General features: G+C 33.6%; 2 protein-coding genes and 1 long non-coding RNA gene across 4 annotated transcripts; 1 reads left to right on the top strand and 2 right to left on the bottom strand.

The window, feature by feature from the left end:
- Window positions 1–1861: 1861 nt before the first annotated feature.
- On the top strand, window positions 1862–6066 carry LOC126727474 (uncharacterized). Its single transcript, XM_050433151.1, has 2 exons — window positions 1862–2198; window positions 5576–6066. Exons 1-2 carry the CDS (start codon window positions 2117–2119, stop codon window positions 5770–5772), a joined length of 279 nt encoding a protein of 92 aa, XP_050289108.1. The 5' UTR covers window positions 1862–2116; the 3' UTR covers window positions 5773–6066.
- On the bottom strand, window positions 5882–13034 carry LOC126727475 (uncharacterized). The gene is made up of 2 exons (XR_007656250.1): window positions 12248–13034; window positions 5882–9535 (listed from the first exon to the last, which is right to left on the bottom strand). It is a non-coding gene; the product is annotated as an uncharacterized LOC126727475 (long non-coding RNA).
- An 877-nt stretch (window positions 13035–13911) lies between these two features.
- On the bottom strand, window positions 13912–17522 carry LOC126727473 (uncharacterized). 2 transcript variants are annotated; one of them, XM_050433150.1, is made up of 2 exons: window positions 17371–17522; window positions 13912–15685 (listed from the first exon to the last, which is right to left on the bottom strand). In XM_050433150.1, exon 2 carries the CDS (start codon window positions 15681–15683, stop codon window positions 14142–14144), a length of 1542 nt encoding a protein of 513 aa, XP_050289107.1. In that variant the 5' UTR covers window positions 15684–15685; window positions 17371–17522; the 3' UTR covers window positions 13912–14141. The 2 variants fall into 2 exon arrangements, with proteins under 2 accessions (XP_050289107.1, XP_050289105.1); XM_050433148.1 differs by lacking the exon at window positions 17371–17522 and adding an exon at window positions 16958–17101.
- Between the last annotated feature and the right edge of the window lie 4045 nt (window positions 17523–21567).

The following is a 21567-nucleotide window of genomic DNA, read 5'->3' as shown; positions in this document are numbered from 1 at the left end:
GTATTATAATAATAATACTAATCAAAAAGTAAAGAATGTCTTTTGATGCCCAGCATTTCGCATTTCCTTAAAAAAAAAATGTTTGATACCTAATTAAAGTTTTATTGATGCATGATAAGAGTTGTATTAATAGTAAAATCATGTAATGGTAACGTTGTTTCGAAACTTCTTACTAGCATCTTAGGACCACTCCTATGAGATTTTTTATTGTAATAATTTGGTGCGTATAGGACGGAAGAATTGCATATACTCGAGAGAATAGTTAGATATTTAAAGAGGTCTGAATACCTTTATTTGTCAAAAAAAAAAAAAAAAAAAAAACACAATTTATCATCTTAAACAATTGTAAAAAATCTATGAAAATTTTGAATCTTTAATAGTACTTGTTTTCTTGTGCACATCTCATTAGGTTTTACAAAAGTTTTAATTTGAAAAACAAAGATTCTATATTCTAATATTCTCTCTAATTCATAGTAATAGATAAGAACCTTTTTCTTTTATAGTTGTTTTTAAACATAGAACCTTCATTAAGTGGAAGTTCAATTCTCTATTTTAACTTCATTTTTTTTTTCAAATATAAAATAGTATTTAAAAATAAAAACCACCTGTTTTATTAACTTTTTTGAAAGATTACCATATTCTTATTTTTTATTTATTGATTATGAATCATTTTTAAATGTTTTATCGGTAGGAAATGAAGAGAACAAGTGCATATACATACATATATATATATATATATATATATATATATATATAATAATTGTAAATTTTTTAAACAAAAAAAAAATTCTAGATTTTTTTATTGCTTTATCCAGAAAAACACTGATATTACTAAAACAAAACTAATTTACCTGATGCACATATAGTTTTTGCATATGATATTATTCAAGTATGATTTTAGAATTAGTAAGTTCTGAAAGGGATCAATTTCTTTGTCATACTAAAAACAAATCAGCAAACTTTTTCTTTTACTTTTTTTTAAGCCAAATGTTAAATCCCAGCAAAGGCAATTCCTCTAAATGTCATTCATGCTCTAAAATTTGATGTCAAACACCTTTTGCATTGGTACAACATTTTTTTTTCTATAAACCTCAAACTCACACGCCACAACCGAAACTGCATGCGGCAGTTAGTTGCGTGCATTGGTACAACATTGATCAACTACAGTACCAAAAAAACATAGCTAAGCTTTTCTTGTTACAAATAATACATGAAAAAAGAAATTTCAATTATTTTAGTTTAAAAAAAAAATAAGTATAATAAAAGAAAATTGGAGAAAATGGTAGAACCCACTAGTTTTTTTTATAAAAATTCCACTATTAAGTAGTATTATTTAATGTGAGATGTGTCACTAACCAAATGTGACAAAGATACTAATTTACTATCATTTGTGATTATGTTATAATACTATGTGAGTTATATCAATGAATGTGACAAAATTAATATGACTTTTTATTTTTCTTTTAAAACATGTGATGGTGATGTGTAATTATGTTAGTGTTAAAGATGTCATGCTTATCTAGAACTTCTTGTAGTTTAGTGACATTACTTTTTTACTTCTTTATAAAAAGAATCATAGTTTGAATTGCCCATCTTTCACCATTATGTCTATCAAATTATAAAAAATAGTATGATTTGAATCGTAAATTTTCCATTATTATATCTATCAAATTAAATAAGAAATAGTAGGTATTGGAATTTGTATTTGTAATATTGTAGGTGTTTAAATTGCAGAAATGTAAATAAAAAAAAGTAAACAAAAAGTCCGAAAGAGAAACAAAGAATAAGACACTGTTTTTTTTTTTAATTACCGTCACGTGTCGGTGCAGTGTTGAGAGAGTTATAACAGGCAAACAAGGTTGAAGCTAATACCATACATACACACACACTTTGAGTTGAGAAGAGCTGAGCAAGAACTCTCTCTCTCTCTCTATCTCTCTCAAAGTTTCAGGGTTTTCATAGAGACTATATATAGAAAAAGATAAAGCTATAGGAAACAAGAAGTGGATAGAGATCAAATACAGGTCTGGCCGGGTTAAGAACCGTAGCGGTTCGACTTGGAGGTTGGAGAAGAAAACCAACAAGGAAGAAAACTGTGAAGGTCAAAGAAAAGTTGATGGATTTATGGCACAAGATGATCTTCCCTGTCAGACGTGTTTGGTTTGCTGTTTCTGCCCGCGTTAAGGCTCGCAAAGATGGTTAGTTTTTCTTTCTTTCCTTCTTTCTTATACTACTGCTCTGTTTTTCTTCTTCTTAAAAATTATGGTTTTCCGACCAAGAATTTTATAGTTCAACTCCTACTTTTTAGTGTTTGCAACTGCGATGTTTGGTTCAAATTCCTATTCTCCGATTGTTGAATTATTAAAGAAAAATAATTTTCTCTACTCGATTCGAGTAAAGTTTCTTTTTGTCAAATAATTTAAATTTCATTAACATGACAAAAGAATAGGGAAAGATTTGCTTTCATAACATATGATTCAAATTATGTCATATCTATAAAAAATAAAAAATAAAATGAATTTTTTTTAAAAGATTATGTTTAGAAGAAAGAAAATTAGAATTCCCTGATGAATCTATTTTTTTTTAGACCTCTAATGATCGTCATGATCAATGGGGGTGTGAACGTGACAATTTATATATATTTATTAAAAAAATAATAATAACTTTTTTTTCCTTATAATAGGTCCCAATTCAACAAATGACAATGACATTTGTTTATACTTGATCACCATTTATCCACTTTAAGTCCTTTTTTTCTTTTTCTTATTCATAGAGAAATTAATTTCACACAAAATTGTTAGGATGAAATAATTAAAGTTAAAGCAAAATAGAAGCTATATAATTTTAATTTAATCACCCTTTTTCAAATATTTTATTTTGTCCCTATCAGTTATTCTTCTTCTTTTCCTGTTTATTGCTCTTCTTAATTATCTTTTATCTTTTATTTATTAATTAATAAATCCGTCCTATCTTTTTTCACTTCTTGTGTAACAAAGGAGTTTTATACTAGTTATATGCTTTTATTTCCTTTGGGATGATATATGAATCTTGGTCCTTGGATTCTTTGATGTTATTCTATCTATTTTTTTTGGAGCAAGTTGGGGACATGGTACTTTTTATAATTTGTTAAGAGGGTAATTAACAAAAAATTATTGCAATTTAATATACACGCACACAATTTGTATTATGCACTATCAACAATTTTAATTTAAAAAAATTTAAGTGCCCCTTAAATTATAGTTTATTTGCCTGATTTTCAAACTAATTAATGAGTTATACCTATAAGCCTATAACTAGGCTCTTCTATTCCTGCCCAAAATGGCCCCATTCATTTAGAGACTTAACTTTGATCCAATACTTTTGTACACAGTACTAGACTAAATCATGACATGTAGGCTGTAGCCAGAAAGAAACATGTCATATAAATCTATAGGATTCAATGCATAGGAGCATACCCAATATTTCTTTCATTCAATGGGTGTCTTTTTTCTCTTCTCAAAATTGAAAAATTTTGGTTTGGCTATACCTCCCTTTTTTAGCTCTAATTAGCATGATTTTCAACATTTTGTACTTTTTATGAGTTTATCTGTCACACAGAATGTCAAATGGAAAGTCTGTGGTAGGTTGAGAATTTCCACTAGAATATTTTCCCTTATTTAAGTGGGAAAAGACCATTATACTATTTTGGATATCATGGTTAGGAAAAAAAAAAAAAATTTAGAAAGTTTAATAAATGAAGAAAAGACTTTAATATGGGTTTTGTAGAAATTTATCATGTGATAAATGATAAATTTTCAACCTTATCAAGCCCTTGATTTTGCCTTTTCTTTTGAGTGAACCCAAAATAATTGTCATTTGGAGCAAACCCAAAATTTTGAACTTCCTTTTGATTTTATTGTTTGATAACTGTCTGGGACCCAATTGATCTAACCTGATATGTAATTTCCACACATCACATTAAAACCCTGTTTGTGAAAACATATTATATATACTATGTCTAATTAAAAATAAAAAAACAAAAAAAAACCCACTGCCTGAGGAACTCCAACTATGAGGGGATCCCACAAGACTTAGAAAATGTGTATTCGTACGAAGCAATCAAAATCAAATATGGTTTCATAAAATAATATAGTAATCTCAATTCTCAACCAGGACCACCACCAATTATTTATATCTTCAACAGAAAATGGAGGGTAAAAAAAATGTAATAATTGAAAGATGATCTTCAAATCGGCTATGGTTTTTCATTAAAAAAAAAAAAACGAAATTAACTATTTAATTAAAATAAAAGTGTTGTATGATTGTATCCCTTTTTCTAGGAAGTGAACCTCACAATGTCATCTACATTATCCATATGCATATTAGATCAATTATCAAGGGCACATGACTCGAGAAATGATTCAAGCATCTGGTTGGACCATACACATGGTCCTCTTAAGAAATAAAAATAAAGTATTGTGAGTTCTATATGAATTGATAGGATCATAAAACAAAAATTTTTATTTTTTTATTTATTGGTTGGTTGGGAGGTTGTCCTCCCTATGGATTGCATAAATTCTCACATGTCTGAAAAAGAATTAAATATTCTACTAGTGGTGGGCTACCTCCACTAGTTAAATGAATCCACTTCTAGTTTTTCTCAGACAATTCAATAGATGAGACAAATTCAATAGATGAGACAATTCAATAGATGGGATTGAAAGTCTGAAGGATTCAAATCTTGAACGTTTGTGTTGGAAATATCAAGAAATATCAATTGAACTATATTAGATTGTTTGTGTCGGAAATGCTAAGAAGTATCAATTGAAATATACAAGGCTGTTGCCATTTCTAGTTATTCTGTAGTTTAAACAGTCATGATTGCTATATTCTAAAATGATGAACCTTCTAACCTACACTTTCCAATTTCTAATTTTTCTATATCACCATTCCTCTTATAAAGTGGTCTACATTCTAAATTGATGAACCTACCTACACTTACCTATTTCTAATTTTTCTATGTCATCACTCCTTGTAAGTGGTAAGCGGCAACCAATACTTTTATTGGTCCTCACGGCCGAAAGACAAAAGTGCCTTATTAGGAATTAGGATAGGATCAACATTTTTTTCCGTGAAACTTTAATGCCTAGTCACTTTAGCAATGGCCTGACAACAACATTGCGATAAAGTATTCTATGAACTACTACTTTTTGCACAAAAAAAGCCCAAAAAAAGGTTCTGGGACTCGGATGATCTTTGGCACAGGACCACCACTTGGAGCATCCAAGAATAAACGCTTCAATAGTATTACAACAGAAAGGAATCTTTCATCATATTCATATTCTAACTCAAATTTGATCTGTCCACCTTTTGGGGCATCTCTTTTTTTATTTTTAAAAAGAAGTAATGTTTGTGACAATTTTGTTCACAATTGCCGATATGACCTGTTGTGATTAAAGTAACATCAACACTACTTTTATTGTGCACCAATCAACTACGACTATCTGGGATTCATTTAAATAGCTGTTCTAGCATCTAATGGTATGTTAAATAAAAGCTTGTCACTTACAAGCTGTGGCATTGTTTTGGGGTGCAGGTGCTGGACTTTTGAAGCTTCACAATGATGTACAGACGTGTGGATATCAGGATGTCCAGGTGATGTGGGAAATGCTGAGAAGATCAGAATCAGAGCTGATAAGTCACCCTCCAAAGCGCAAGCAAAGGCCCTTCTGGAGGTTTTTTCTGTGGTCTAACCATAATGCAGCCTCATCCTTCTCTGCAAATCATGCTTAAGACAACATCACTCAAAGTTTCATGCTATAATGATAGTAATAATTATAATTACAATAATACGTTGCTAATGTCCTGCGACATAACATGGCATCCTCTTTTTACAACCAAATTGCCAACATTGCAGTGGAATGGTACATAGTTATTGCAAGTGTCCCCAGATCAATGTAATATGAAACATGTATCAGGTGCACCTTTATTGGGTGAAAAACAAAAATGCCACCGAATCACAAAGTTGTTTGTAAATATTATAATAATAATTTTTGTAGATATCCACAGTTAACTAATTTGGAACTAGCTTATCAGTGAGCAGTTTTACTCATTAATAGTGTACTTACAGCAAAAGCATGCAATTGATTAGTGGACAATAACATTATAAAGGGAAAGAATGTGATCATAATTTAATATACATGCAGCAAAGGAATTGAAAAAATTAATTACCATACTTTGCTAGTTATACTAAAATCGTTGGCAGAGTGTCAACTGTGTGATAAACAGACAATGAAAATAATGATCATTGACAGTTCAAAAATTGAACACATTCTGTAAATCTGCTGTTAAATCTGGAGAGCACTGCATATTTTAAATTTCCAGGAGATAAATCACAAGTTTTGGTATGTGCAATGCCTGAAAGAAATATCATACATAAGACAGCATGGTTTGCAAGTCCAACGGGGTTGTTCCTATGTATCACAATAAATCCAATATAGCTGGTAAGACAATGGGTCCAAATGAACCCAGCAAGACTGCTACAGTCGTGTTCATTTCCTGAATCTTGAAGTCAACAAGAATCCCATCCAACCAAATCCACTTTAGCAGCCTATTAAAACCATTATTATCCATTTATGTCTCTACCTAGGAAACTCAAGTATATTTAAGCATTCTAATTCACTTAATGGTAATCCAAAATATAAATTCATCAAAATATTTTATAATGATGACCAAGTGCTACAGTCACAATCAAAATTGTACTTCCATTTTCTTCACCTAAAGGGGATACTTTTACCAACTACCCTTGGCTGCCAGTTATTCAATTCACCAGCTTAAGCTTGACTTCTTATAGACCTTAACAAGGATACAAGCTTTGAATATTAAAGATGTCCATGGATTTTCATACATGTGATAATTCAGTCAAAGAAGGGTGAGGGATAGATAGACATAGAAATCAATTGCATAATAAACTAATATTTTATTTTGGATTATTAAAAATTCAACAAAAGACAATCCCAAATCAGCCGGCTATGCTGAGTTAATTAATACCTAACACTAGTTCATTATGAAGATATTTTCCAAGCTTTGATAAGAGCACATCCACAGGAAACATACATGGAAACTTCCCATTTCATAAGTCTAAATTCATTTTCTATCTAACTTTTGACTGAGAAACAAAACCATCCAAATTATGGCATCCCCTATCTATTTTAACTAGTTCTTAAATAAATGTTTCAATTTATCTCATCAAGAAAAAAGGGAAGTGAATTTAAAATACTAAAAAAATACTAAAATAGTGGTCTTCGCCCCAGCAGAAATGTTAGGTGATTATCATGTGCTAACAAAACACCTGTAAAAGTCTCCCAACAACTCTCAAGTTTTACATTTGCCGTCATAATTCATAGCATATAGATCAGTCTAACATCAAAATAAATGTTGATGAAAGCGATAGTTACTACCATCTAACAACAAAAAGATCATTACAATTTGTTTTTATAGTGATTGAGGTGTCAATGTTTGGGCCCCCAAGCCAATGCACCACTTCAATAATGAGAAGAGAATCATAATCACTTTGGTCCATACAAGGGACTTATATTTTTTCAAAATTTAATGTGTGCATGCTAAAGAAACTACTTACTAAAGCACTTAGATTTTAAAAATCAGACCTAGATAATCCCCCTTTTTTTTTTTTTTGATAGATAACTAAAAATTTTATCAAAAAAAAAAAAAAAAAAAAAAAAAACCAACCCAAGTACATTGGGAGTGTACTTTGGGGGCGAAAATAAAAAACCCAAGTTACAATGATCAAGTAAAAGAGGAAGAGAAAAACGAGAAAAACAAGAAAATTGCGACAGAGCCACACTCCAACCAAGAAGAGTGTGTAAGAAAAAAGACTTAATTTCTAGCAAGGACTGTTCACATCCCTCAAAATAGCGAGCATTTCTTTCCCTCCAAATACACCACATCAAGCAGTGCGGCACAAGTCTCCAAAAATCTATATTGCAATGCCGCCCAAATTTACCTTGCCAAGATTCAAACAACTCAATAACCTTAAGAGGCATAACCCAATGCAGCCCAAACAAACAAAACACCAATGACCACAACTCTCAGGCTAAAGGACAATGAAGCAGAAGATGATCCACCGACTCTCCACACCTCTTACACGTGTAGCACCAATCAAGAACAACAATACACCTTTTGTGAAGGTTATCAGTTGTAAGAATCTTACCTAGAGAAGCTGGCCATGAGAAGAAAGCCACCCTTGGGGGAACCTTTGAGTGCCACACCAACCTCCAAGGAAACGAAAGGGAAGGAGGGTAGAAGGAGAGATAAAAACTACTAACCTTAAGTCCTCTACTCCTAGCTATCTTCCAACAAACCTTATCAGGGCCAACCCCCCGCACTTTCGAAGAGTAAACAATGTCGATGAACCGATCAAAAGATTCTTCCTCCCAATCTTGTGGTGAACGACGAAAAAGAAAATTCCAATGCAGCTGCCCACCCGACCAGCCCATAACCTCCGCCACTGAAGAATCCCTTGCTCTGCTAAGGCTGTAAAGTTCTGGAAAAGCCTCTTTGAGGGAACAATCCCCACACCACACGTGCTTCCAAAACTTCACTCTAGTAACATCACCCACATCATACTGTAATAGTTTAGAGAAATTTAGCCAGCCACTTCTAATAAACCTTCAAAGGCTAACACCATACGGACTAGTCACCTTTTTCGTGCACCAACCACCCCAAACATTCCCATATTTTGCCTCTATGACCCTCCTCCACAGCGCATCTGTCTCTAAACCATACCTCCACAACCACTTGCCCAACAAAGCAGTGTTAAAACTTCTCAATCATCTGATACCAAGCCCCCCACCCTGCATTGGCTTGCAAACCTTAGCCCATTTCACCAAGTGAAATTTAGAATCACCATTACTACCACTCCAAAGAAAATCTCTTTGTAGTTTCTCCATACGATTAGCAACCTTCCCAGGAATAGGAAGAATGGAAAGGAAATAAGTAGGAAAGGAGGATAAGGCACTTTTAATAAGAGTGACTCTACCTCCCTTAGATAAATAAAGCCTCTTCCAACCTGCTAGTCTTCGTTCCATCTTCTCTAAAATAGGATTCCATATTGATACCTCCTTGAATTTGGACCCAAAGGAATTCCCAAATATTTCAAAGGAAGGGAAGAATGCCTACAACCCAACAACCCCACCAACACATCCAGATTATGCACCTCTCCAACCGGAACCAACTTTGATTTCCCCAAATTAATTTTTAACCCAGAAACCTCCTCAAATCTATTCAGAATCTCCCTCAAAGTAACTAACTGATTAGGATCAGTATCACAAAAAATAAGAGTGTCATCTGCAAATAGGGGATGAGACACCATCATCGAAGTACTATTTGTAGAAGAATGACCTAGATAATCCCATTATTACTTAAGAAGAACGAAATAGCTGAACCATGACCAATGCAAAAGGTAATTTCAGTAAATATTTTTCCCAGCATAATCCATTGGAGGAGCATGTTCACCAGCAGTATCTAGACAGCATGTCTGCATGGAGCCAAAACTTTAGGAGAACAGTATCTAATATAAGACTCTGTGGGAACTGTGTATTCCATAGCAAGCTTGTAGACTATAGAGAAAATGGATTTAAATATGAAAGAAAAATATTAATACTTCAAGACAAGGTCAAGGCTGCAAAGAATCAATCAGAAAATTCAAAAGGTAAGGGACGTACAGACAAATTAAAAGATAGGAATTATGTCAATAGCACTCATTATAAATAAATGTTTATAGTGGTGACAGTAACACTTTAAACTGCCTATGCAGTAATTTTTTGTACTCGAACCAGTATGGCAGTATGTAAAACTTGGGTGTTTGTTAATGAACCAAATATGAAATCTTTGTCTTTACGAGTCCTCAAATTGAAGAAATCAATAAAATGAAATGAAAATCTTATGACCAAGATTGAATAGTACAAAAATGTAATCTATTCTTTGCATAGATGGGAGTCTGTAATGAAGGGTGTGAGAGAGATCTTGCATAAAGCAGGGCTTCTTATGCCTCAAACAAGAAACAATCATACATTTTAAAACCAAGAAGTAACTTATCCTTACAGGAGAAACTTCAAAAGATGTTATAATTTAAGTGCACAGTTGTTTAGAAGAAACTATTTAAAATGAAATGCCACTCAATTCAACATTTGGAAGTAAACACATAAAGAAGAATCCTGTGAGAAAGCATTGTTAATATCAAGAATTCAACAAAGTTTAAGTTTAAAAATACATACACAAGAGCTTTTGCATCATTTACCTATCTATTGAGCTAGACATATTACAAATTATTCTTGCAAAACTGATCTAAAATTCTATTCTCAATGCCTGTAAATTACACAAAAAAAAAAAAAAAAAAAAATGATAACAAAACTAAGCTAAGTTACAACAAGGCAATCAAACATAAGATTCTTCATTCAACACCATTCAGGCTGGTTGCTAATAGAAGGGGTTGTTGGGATCGAGAACTAGGTTTAAAGCAGAAAATATCCTGATTTGGGTGAACTTGTATGGAGCATTATGTTATCATGAGAATTACTGCATCATCAGTACCGAAGCAAAGCTGCCATCAAGCGTCTATGACCATTCAAACCAGTCAGTAATTAAATCAATCACATATTAGAGACCAAGAGTTGCTCCAGAAATGTTGTTGATCAAATACATGTATACATATTTTCTCCAGCAGAAATGCCCAGTCTTTCCCAAGCTGGTTTGGGTTAAGCTCCATTGCCACCTTGAAATCTAACAATGAAATTGGGAAATGCTTCCCATCAAACTGGTGCTTGTAACTATTATTCTTTGACAAGTCACGTCCACATCTTGCCCCTACCAATTTGACACAGGACTTGATCAACTTTTTCAAGTATGCATCCAACCCATTAATCAACAAATTGGCACATTCCATTGACACCCCCTGAAGGCCCTGTGCTGCAGCAATGAGCTGCATCCGTTCCCTTAGCACATCAGTATCAAGCAATCCACCACTATCATATGAGCCAGTACTATCAGTCCTTGCTAAAGGAAAAGCCCTGCCGGCCCCACCCACACTAACAAAGATAAAAGGTATCCCATGTGGAACCTGAAGTGTACTTCTACTGAGTACTTCTTTTCCATCTTCAACAACTAATACTTCTTTCTCATCTTTAATGTCTACAGAAACTAAACTACCTGTTGATCCCTTTATTTGTGTTAATTTAGCAGAGTTGGAAAGCAAAACCTCTCCTTCACACTCTGCATTTTCTGTGAGTCTTTGATGATGCTGCACTGGCTTCCGTATATCACAATCCCCATTTTCTAATAATACATTATCACAAGTAACCGAAAATTGGTGGGAAGCAAAACACACCTTCCCGACTGGCCTAACAAGAATTTCTGACTGTGCCTTTAGAGGTGAGGATGGCAAAACAGCCCCATTCAGTAAAGGACAGAGCCTGCTCTGCCGATACCCATCACTTGTACCTGCTTGAACTTCCTTCTTAGGCATTGTTGGTGGTGGAACTTTTGCATAATAAGCATTTTTCAAAATCAAACATATAAACTACACATTGCTTAGCTTCAAACTCAACAATCTGCTCGAATAATAAAAATATTTCTTCAACCTTCCTCGCCCAAGTCTCCTAACTGTCTGAGCTTTTAAGTCCACCAGATTGATCAGTGAATTCTGATGTGATGGCGGTTGCATTTTCTCATCAAATAAAATCCATACACTGTGCCCTCTAAACCTCCAAAATTCCAAACCCACCAACTTCCACTTCCTTTGAACCCTAAAAAAGTTAGCTAAATTTGGGGTTTTCACTTTTTACTCCATATCCAAAAACCCATTTATCCAAATGCCTAAAAGACGCATATCATCAATTTGAACAAAATCCATCAAAGCAAATTCACAATACAAATACATCTTATCTCAAAGATTTGAACTTTCCCTCCAAAATTATAAATTTTCACAAAAAATATCATTTTTTTGAATTCCCCAATTCAACAAAGAGAAACCAAAGTGTCACTAGCCATAATAATTACAGTCTGAAGCTACAAAATTCACACAAATAAGTTGATGAATAAGAAACCTCAATGCAAGCAAAGCAAAACACTCACTCTTATTTTGAAATTGGAGAAGCTAAAACTAGAAAAATTTACAGGGATTTCTGGAAATGTAGTTCAAACTTGGCAGAGAATTTGAAGGAATACAGATGGAGTGAATTGGAACTCTGACCTGTTTGGAGAGTGAGAAAACAAAACTTTTCTCAGAGAAATAGGAATTGGCAGTGCTGACCAGTAACAATAACCATTTAGCTTCTTCCTTCTCTTCTTGCATTTCACCATCTCCTCTCTTTCTTCTTAGCTCTCTGTGACTGTGTTTGTGTGTGTCGTTTATGTAACCGTTTCAACTAAATATTTTCGTTTAACTATTTAGTGTAATTTTGGAATTTTATTTTATTATTAATTTTATTTGGGAGGGAATTCAAAATAATTCTTCTCACTCACAAATTGTCATAATTTGTTAAAGTGGATAATCACTTTATCCCAACTATTTTGTCAACAAACTACATCAAATTTGTAATAAAAAGTGTCCCTAAACATTCTTGATTTAAAATTTAGAAATAAAACTTTATTCGAGTTTGATTCAATTTAAATTCTTTTAAGTTTTTAAGAAGAGGAGGTGTCAGGGTGGAACTTTGGAACTTTTATCCCACAATTTTGTCACAAACTCTTAAAGGGTTGAGGGTTAATAGCAGATAAAAAGTAGTAAATTTATATGAAAGTGATTGTTCATCATTCATAGTCAATCATTCATCAAGCTATGGAAAAAGTTGTAATCCTAGAAAAATTGTCATAAGAATGATCAAGATATAATGTAAGGGTTTAAGATAAAATATAAGGTGTAACTTTTAAGTAATATCGTGCTTTTTTTCTAACTTCTAGTAAAAAAGTTTGGAAATATAGATTAAAAGGATGTGTTAGGCATGTTAGTATCTTCCCTTTTTTTTTTTTTTTTTTTTTTTTTTCATAATTTCAATTAAATATTACAAATATAAACTATCTCTATTGACTTGGTAGGATACCCATGTCTACATTCTATGGCACACTATCCCCGATCATGGGTTCTCCTCTAAGTATTGCTTAGCCGTAATGAAACAAAATGATATATATCACCATTATTGGTAGCATTAAGAAGTCAGTTATCAAATATTTGTTGCCTCTATATATACATATCAGACTTTTCTTGTTTTCCCGTACAGAGGTCTAGATCTCTGACGAAATTAATGTGAATATAACGGCTGCTAGTTGCTGCAAAGCAAACACGAGCTCAAAGATGAAGGAGACAATGTTTGGTTCCAATTTTACAAACCAAACTAATAGAAAAACTACAAAAATGAGAGGTTTGAACTTCGAAGTATAGAAGTCCCAACTGCATGTTGGAACATAAAGTGATCAATAATTTAAATAATTATTTATAAAAAAAAAATGTCCATTGAAAAATTTTCAATTGATAAAAATTAGAAATTCAAGCAATGTCGTATATAAGAAACAATCGAATACCAGTGAAACACAGGACCTAGCTATAACATTCAACAGGTTGAATAGAAATTGACCAGGCCGTATATGACTCATTGATAGTATATAATGCTTAGATTCTGAGGGTTGCAAGCCAATTAAGCAATATCATGTGTAAATCAAAATAAGTGCAAAGAAGACAAGCCCGCAAGAATTTGAACCAACTGGTCAGAATCACAACGTGCAGCATACTGACTGCCCAATTAAGCAATTATGCAACAAAAACTTCAATGATTTATGAACCCAATAAAAACAAAACTGGAATTAGAAAATTTTAAAGCAAAGTTCAAACATAAAAGGCTTCAAAATCACAGAAGCTACTAACTCAACAAAAAAGCATACGTATGATACTTCTATATTGGCCATGCGATAAATTATTCAACAGCAACCAGCATATTTAATAGAGCCAAGAGCAACCCAGATATAATCATACAAAATCATCAACAAAAATGCCTGAACCATTGTGTTTAAAATACGGAGGAAGAAGGGTGGTGGTGAACTTGTGAAGGGACAATGAGAGAGTAGGACAATGGATCAAAAGGTTCTGATCATCACTCCCTCATTTCATCATCTTCATCTTCTGCTTCTGCTTCTGCTTCGCTTAGATCAAGATCAGCAAGTAACTCATCCAGCGGAATAGAAGGTACTTCATCTCCATCAGCCACAGATGTCATCTCTGATGGCTGGTAGTCTTTATTACGGTACAATGATATATTGAACCTCAATTCAGGGTTCTCCTCCAGATCTTTCAAGAACTGTTCATACTCCGAGTTAATCTTTTCTTGATCAGTTCTATTCCTATCATCAACTTCCATGTCAAGGGATTTAAGCTTCCAGGCACGAGGCTTCCCACGCTTCTTCTGACGCTTCTCTTCATAGCTTTTCCTTATAAGAATTGCTTCAGGGATGACCAGACCTTTGTGCTTCTCTATCTCAATATCATTACTATTAGCTCCATATAAGTCATAACCAAGGGCATAATCTCCCGGGTTCAAAAGATGGCCTAGATGTGTTCTTATGTTGAAAATTGTATCATTTTTTCCAAAATCTGATACTCGGGCCACTTGTGCATCAGCTAAAACATACTTGGAGCCACCAACATTAACTTCGGAAGAAATTATCTCCACATCTAACACAATATACTCCACCAGCTGCCTGCTCGTAAGTAGAGACTTAAACGGTAACCTCCAATACTGATCAGCATCCAAGTAAGAAATCCTTAAGGTCAACGGGTCAAGCAAAGCAATGCTGTTGGTCACTTTGGTGCAAATCACCAATGGGCCAAGATTTCCCAAACTAGCAGCAACTTTGAGTGGCAAACAGATCAAATCCTCACGACATATTGGGCAGATTTCAACTGAGAATGTATATTTGTAATTATAGTTATTACTCTTTATATCATGGGAAACAAGCTGTTTGTCATTGCGACTCTTCATTGGAGCAACCTTACCAATGAATTCCACAAATTTCACACCATGACTCCTGTTAGAGAAAAAGAAGTCGATACCTTGTTCCATCTGCTTAATCTTTATGGCAGAAGCAGCAGCACCGTGCTTCAGAATTAGCTGCTCCAAATAAAAGAAAGTACGCCTGTGAGAAACATGCTGGCGCAGTTGCACTGCTGCAACCCACTGGTCAGGATTGGCCTGAACTCTTGAACAGGATTCACACATGTGCTCTTGCTGAACATATTCAACCACATATGATTGTTCAAGTATTGCTCCATTAAGAACCTCTTTCTGAACTTTCAATTTGACCTTGATCCTCTTGGAATGGGGTTCGGTCCAAATGAATTCTGCATGTACCAATCTTACCTTGTTCAAATTCTTCAGCCTCTTCACACAGAATGTCAACAGCTCTTTTGATTCCAATTGAGCTTTGATCCAAGTTCTTGGTGGCTGCAAGTAGCTGTTGCACTCAGGACAATGCATTATGATCACATGCTTCTGTAGACCTTCTGTGATGTCAACTTCAGAGCGCAAACACTTTACGCACATATTGGCAGCATTCGGTGCCATTGGAATACCACATTTGCAACATAAAACAGTGCCAACGGTTTGTGGAACCACAAACATACCTGCTTCCTCTGCCATGGCTGTTGATTGTAACAATAAAATTTTATAAAAGGTAAGTACTTTAAGGTTAAGGACAAGAAGGACAAAAGCAAGAAAATAGATACATAAATAAATCTGTATAGATCAAGTATGGCTTTGCAATTTAATCACATATGCTTATAATAAGACAATTAAAATCACATGACAAAAATCAACTGTAAAAGAAACAATTGTATCTCCTGTACAGCTAATTTATACAGAAATATTTTATATCACAAATTACAATTTCTTTTAGTTCTTTATGCACAAAAAATTTATAAAAATACAAAAGCACTCCATTGACGATAGATAGAATATAATTCTGGACTTTGCAAGTGAAACTAACCCTTATAAATTGGGTTGGAATATTTGCTAGATCTTCATGGCCATAATGTAGCCAAATTCTAAGTTTGTTCTTCTAGTCTACATACTTATTTTATTGGGGAAAAAGGTCTAAAACTCATAGGGATCCATGGAGGAGAACAATTGACAAATTTATTAAATTTAAGAGTAGAAGAGCTGATATCAAGCTGAATCAAAATTCAGCAAAACAATAAATTAGACACATTCAGAGGGACATCAAGTTATAAGCTAAAACAAATTCATCAAATGGTCCCAAATGATTAGAAAACCATTATGCAAAAACGAAAGCATTCATACTAGTTATATGACAACCAGAAATAGACCAAAACTGTCGCCCTCATCGTGCCACCACCAATATAGCTAGATATTACCAAATTAGATTGTAATGAGCTAATGAACCAATCAATTTGCTTTAAAAGATCACAACCATATTCAACAAATTTTCCAAAGAACTCTCAACTTTGTTAACAACCAACTCATATATATTTGCATGAAGAATCTGAAATTGTTGCTTCTATGAACGAAATCTAAAAGAACCCATTTCCAAAAAAAGCATGGTCTTTCTATATCAGTAACATCATAAACAAAACAAAATTAACTTAAAAATCCTAAATTTTTGCATCTATGAATTAATCTAGAAGAACCCATTTCAGAAAAAGTCATGTTCAAACAAATTACACCAAACCCAATTTGTAAAAAGCTCTAACACAAACATATTCATAAACAACAAACCCAACTCTTTCATAGCTCTCCTCTCTCTTATTTACAATCAAAACAGAGTAACAGAACAAAACAAACCACCGAAAAAAAAATTGAGATACATCGAAAAACAGCCACAAAATCTTGAGAAACAAAAATCAAATAATCAAAAACACAAATTGAAAGAGAGAAAAAAAAAAAAAAAATCAAACCTTTCAGCGTATAGCGATGAGTTTTCTCTCTCTCTGTCGGTTTGGGGCTGCTGGGTTTATTAGGGCAATAACAAAATATACGTTGAAAGCAAATGTGTTTTTTGTTTTTGTTATTTTGGGTTTCAGTTAATGGGTTTGGGTCTCTGGGCTGACTTAGTAAAATAAAGATACCGGGCTGGGCTTAAAATCAAAGGGCCAATAGCAAATAATTCAAAATAAAAGTCGCAAATTTCAATTGTTTAGGATCGACGATAAGGGTCCTATGCAAACCTAAACAGAGAGGCAGAACCTAAACAACTAAACTAAAATCAGAATGTAATGCAGATATAAAAAAAGTGTAAGCACTCGTGAACTTAGAGAATAGAATAAAGAGAGAAGAATTGGATTAATTGCTTGAGAACTATGAAACTTACCGGCGGTGTTGCGGCAGACAGGCGGGGGGGGGGTGAACAGCAGCTGAGAGGCGAGAGAGTCGAGAGTTCTGAGTTTCACATCAATTTTTATATGCTGGCTCAATTTTGAAACCCTATAGTAACTACGTCGTTTTACTCTCTCTCTCTCTCTCTCTCTTTTTTAAATAGCCTGTGAAACGCAGCGTTTCATTGAGGCTTATAGGAACTGGAGAGTTTTCGACTTTAATTCATGGGCCTTTCTCTTTTTTTTCCTACTATTTTCTTTTCTTCTTCTGTTTTTCTACATCTAATTATATGACTAATTATATATATTAATATATATATATATATATATATATTCTTGATTCAGCATGATTTATGACTAATGTTGTTTCTTAATTTCCATAAACTTTCAATCTACTTCCAATGAGGAAGGAGAATTTAAAGGAGTTTCACTTGTAAAAATAGTCTAGATTATATAACTAGCAGTGCCGGCTGAATGTTAGAGCAAAAAATACAGTTGTCTAAGGCCTCAAGTAAAAAAAAGACCTCTAAATTTTAATCAATAAGGTTTTTTATAATCAATAAATAAAATAATATTTTTTTATTAGATAAAAAACAAATAAAATTAAGAGAAAAATGCAACGTCCACAATATTTTTCACAATATTTTTACAACTAATGTTAAGTAGTAGGTTGTTATTGATGACAAAAAAATAATTATAGTGATATTTTCAAATAGAAAACAAAAAGCAACTTAAAACCTAGAATTTGTTGTAAAAAATATTGTGAATGTTGCACTTCTAAAAAAAAAAAAGAATAATGATAAGAGTTGAATTTGCAAACTTTTATTAGTTCTCATCTAAGTCTATTACTAACACTGCTTTTTTACTTACCACTATCAATTTGTCACAACAAATATGAAAAAATTTGTCAAACTTTTTCTATCAATAAAATTTCTAAAAAAAAGAAAAAATTCTACGTAGTTCATATTAATTAGTAAAAATTTTGCATCTAAAATAAGATAATCAATTTTCATTTTAGGGCCGAATGCATCAAGCAGACCCTGATAACTAGGATATATAGTTAGCAGCATTAGTGCAATACTGGGTAGTAGCCGAACATGTGGTGAGCATAACGAGTACAATGAATTGGCATTTCGCATGTTAGATTGAATTCATGCCTGTCAACTTTACAGAGGTCTGTGATCCATGGACTGTGGCCGAAAGCATAAAACTTTTTCTGAACAAGTGGAAGCTGCTACTTTCATCTCAATGACATGGTGAAAGAAACTGCATACGATGCTCTGCCAACCCCACTTTTGAGATACTGATTCCCATCTCTATAGCCGCTTATTTATCCAAAAAAGATATTCCATTCAGGCTCTCTCTAAATAGGTAAACGAATTAATGTTCATTTGTGAGAGAGAATTTCAATTCAGAGACCGGAATAGAATCTCTCATCAATAAGTAGGTAGTGCTGGATTGTGCAGCCTTTACTTTTTCACAGCAGAATTCACTTTCCTCCCCTTTTTTTTCGTAGCAATAGAACACTTTTTCAGAAAATAACATTTCAATTTTAGTTGCAAAGAGAGACCATATAACTGAGTTTGAAGTAGAACTTGGAACGCAATAACTAACACTATATACAAGATGAATGAGCCTTATCTCATTGACAGTCCTCCAACTCTATTCGCAGATAGTTCTAGTATTGCTGACGATGAAGGTCTCTATCCCTGTCCGGTTTTCAACCCCGATTTTTCTTTTGAAGAGGGAATATTTCATGGTTTCATCTCTTCACTGTGTGGGACAGAAGAGGAGGATTTCACAAGTAGACCCTGGAATGAGAATGGACTAATAGAGGATTATTATGAGGAAGAACAGATGGATTATGGTGACAATTGGAACTGGTCAAGTTGTTTCAGTGATTGGCAGCGCGAGAATTTCTACTCCCTTGAAGATGGTACTCAGGACATTGGATGTGGCAGCATTTTGGGGAAGATGGAAGACTACTACTCTCTTGGTGAAGAACAAGATGACCATTATTTAAGTTATCATGAAGACACAGATAACCAGTTTGTTAGTGATTATAATCCTTGGTATGCATATGGAGGAGAGGAAGATTCCCATGATTATGGTAGGCAACAGCCCATAACAGCATATGACTACAATCTGGATGACATGGGACTTTGTGAAGGCATTTTTGGCTACTGGCCTTGCCTGTTTAGGGAAAAACCAAGAATTATCTGGTAAGTAGAACACTACTGAGCAGAGATATTACAAATCCGTGGAGTTTGAGTGCAAGAATTTATGAATCTCATGTAGAGTTGAGTGCAAGAATCCTATGAAAAACAGTATACATAGTTGTAGTTACTGCAAACATTGCCCAAGCATGCTATGCAGGAACTCGTTTAATTCTTGGATGTTTTCTCGAAGTTGATTTAGTTATGCATCATTGGTCTTCTATGCCTCCTACTTCTTTCATTTCCCTCTACTTCTGTCCTTTATTAGATAGATTGTACTAAGTACAGATTTCTCCCTTGCCTTTGCACCTGGACAAATTTAACGGTGCAAGAATAATTTATTTGGACAGCATTTAATGTATATTAGTAAATGGTTACTTCGTTTGATTCTAGCATGCATATATTTATCCTAACAAAAATTCCATAAATAAAATAAGGGAATATCGCTTCCTTAATTTTATTTAAAATCCTTGAAGTCTTTTACATATCTAGTGCAGATTATAAGCTCCAGTCAGCTAATGTCATGTCTACACAAGATATTTACAGTAACAATGAAAATGATAATGACTAATAACAACAATACTCAAGCTAGCTCTTCTAAGCCTTACTACCAACTGCAATGGGCCAGCTATGTGAATACCCTAATTGCCGTAGATGATATCTTTATTATCAGGATCCCTCCTGTCCTGTTTATCAGTAAAAAATTATTTGTATGGTTTAACCTTCTAAATTATCATTATTGTTTTTTTGTTTACTTCACACAACTTTGAATTTTGAAGTTTTTTATGCCAAGTATGGCTTGGGATCAAACATATCTACAAAAGGAGATGTTTAGAGACTCTGGCATTGCAATTCTTGAGACTCTGAGTATAAATTGTATAATAGACAAACCAATGAAATGTTGGCAGTCGACTAAGCCTGCACAAATGTTTGAAAAGTCAGTACCATGGAAAGAAGAGGAACTTACCTTACTCACAGAAATCATATCATCAGGGGAAGGCCATAATTACAATCGTGTATGATAGTCTTTCCTAATGAGAAGAATGATTTAAATTCTTCAAAATTATAATTTAAAGAGCCAAATCTAAATTATATCCATCAATCTATTATTGCTCACAATTTTCTGTGGAGGAAGAATATTTTCTGTTTTCACCCATGTCAAGTCCAGAAACAATGTCATGAGAGAGCTTCCAAATAAAATACGAATCTACGATTGGTCCATACTGATCCTTAAAACTCATGCCTCTACGATATACTGTCATTGAAATCTGTTCTTTGTTTTTCTTAGCATTGTTTCCTTTTCCTACTGATATGTCTCAGTTTCAATATCAAGAAAGCATGGATAATATTGGAAGAAAGTGATTACCAATTTTTTTTTAATTAAGCATCTTTGTGACTCATTGCTGCAAATAACTAGTTTAGAAACAGAATTTTTTATCATCACCATCACTACTCTGATTATTCTGAAGTTGATTTAATTTGTCTTTCCTAGAACCAAAAAGGAATATAATCCTCAAATGGTGAAAATAGTTTCTACTTGGAGGAGAATCAGTTGCAAATTTCAATAAGCTAAGAGCATTTATTTGAAGAATTATTGTTGGCAACCTTCTATGATGGCATAACTGATCCTGCTTTTCACTTATGGCAAGTCTAGAACCAAGGAAGGCCGGATACATGATGATTAGTCCTCTCTAGTTTCTACCCAAGGCCATCACTACTGCTAAACATCAAAAAGCAATAAATTGGCCATTCTACATTCACATAATGCAGTTCTCGTGCTGCATTACAGCCTTCAAATTATGGTATCCATTCCATACTCAGGATGAAAAGTTCCAATATTGCTTTTGTAAGGTGGCATATCATGGTAGCCTCCCATTTTATTTCTTTTTGTAAACTTTGGTTTTGACTTGAACTCAAAGCACATCTTGGATATTCTTAAGGAGTTCTTTGCCTTGTTAAAGTTTGCTGACTGCCAAA

This window comes from Quercus robur, chromosome 5, assembly GCF_932294415.1.
Source record: "Quercus robur chromosome 5, dhQueRobu3.1, whole genome shotgun sequence".
Classification (NCBI taxonomy): Eukaryota; Viridiplantae; Streptophyta; class Magnoliopsida; order Fagales; family Fagaceae; genus Quercus; species Quercus robur.
The sequence above is the reverse complement of the archived record's forward strand: the minus strand, read 5'-3'. Positions and strand labels throughout refer to the sequence as shown.

What these genes read in the sequence shown, in the direction of transcription:
- LOC126727474 (XM_050433151.1), top strand. Translation starts at nt 2,117, where the DNA reads ATGGATTTATGGCACAAGATGATCTTCCCTGTCAGACGTGTTTGGTTT. An exon ending in CGTTAAGGCTCGCAAAGATG is followed by an intron (nt 2,199 to 5,575) that starts GTTAGTTTTTCT and finishes TTTGGGGTGCAG; the next exon opens with GTGCTGGACTTTTGAAGCTT.
- LOC126727473 (XM_050433150.1), bottom strand. Translation starts at nt 15,683, where the DNA reads ATGGCAGAGGAAGCAGGTATGTTTGTGGTTCCACAAACCGTTGGCACT.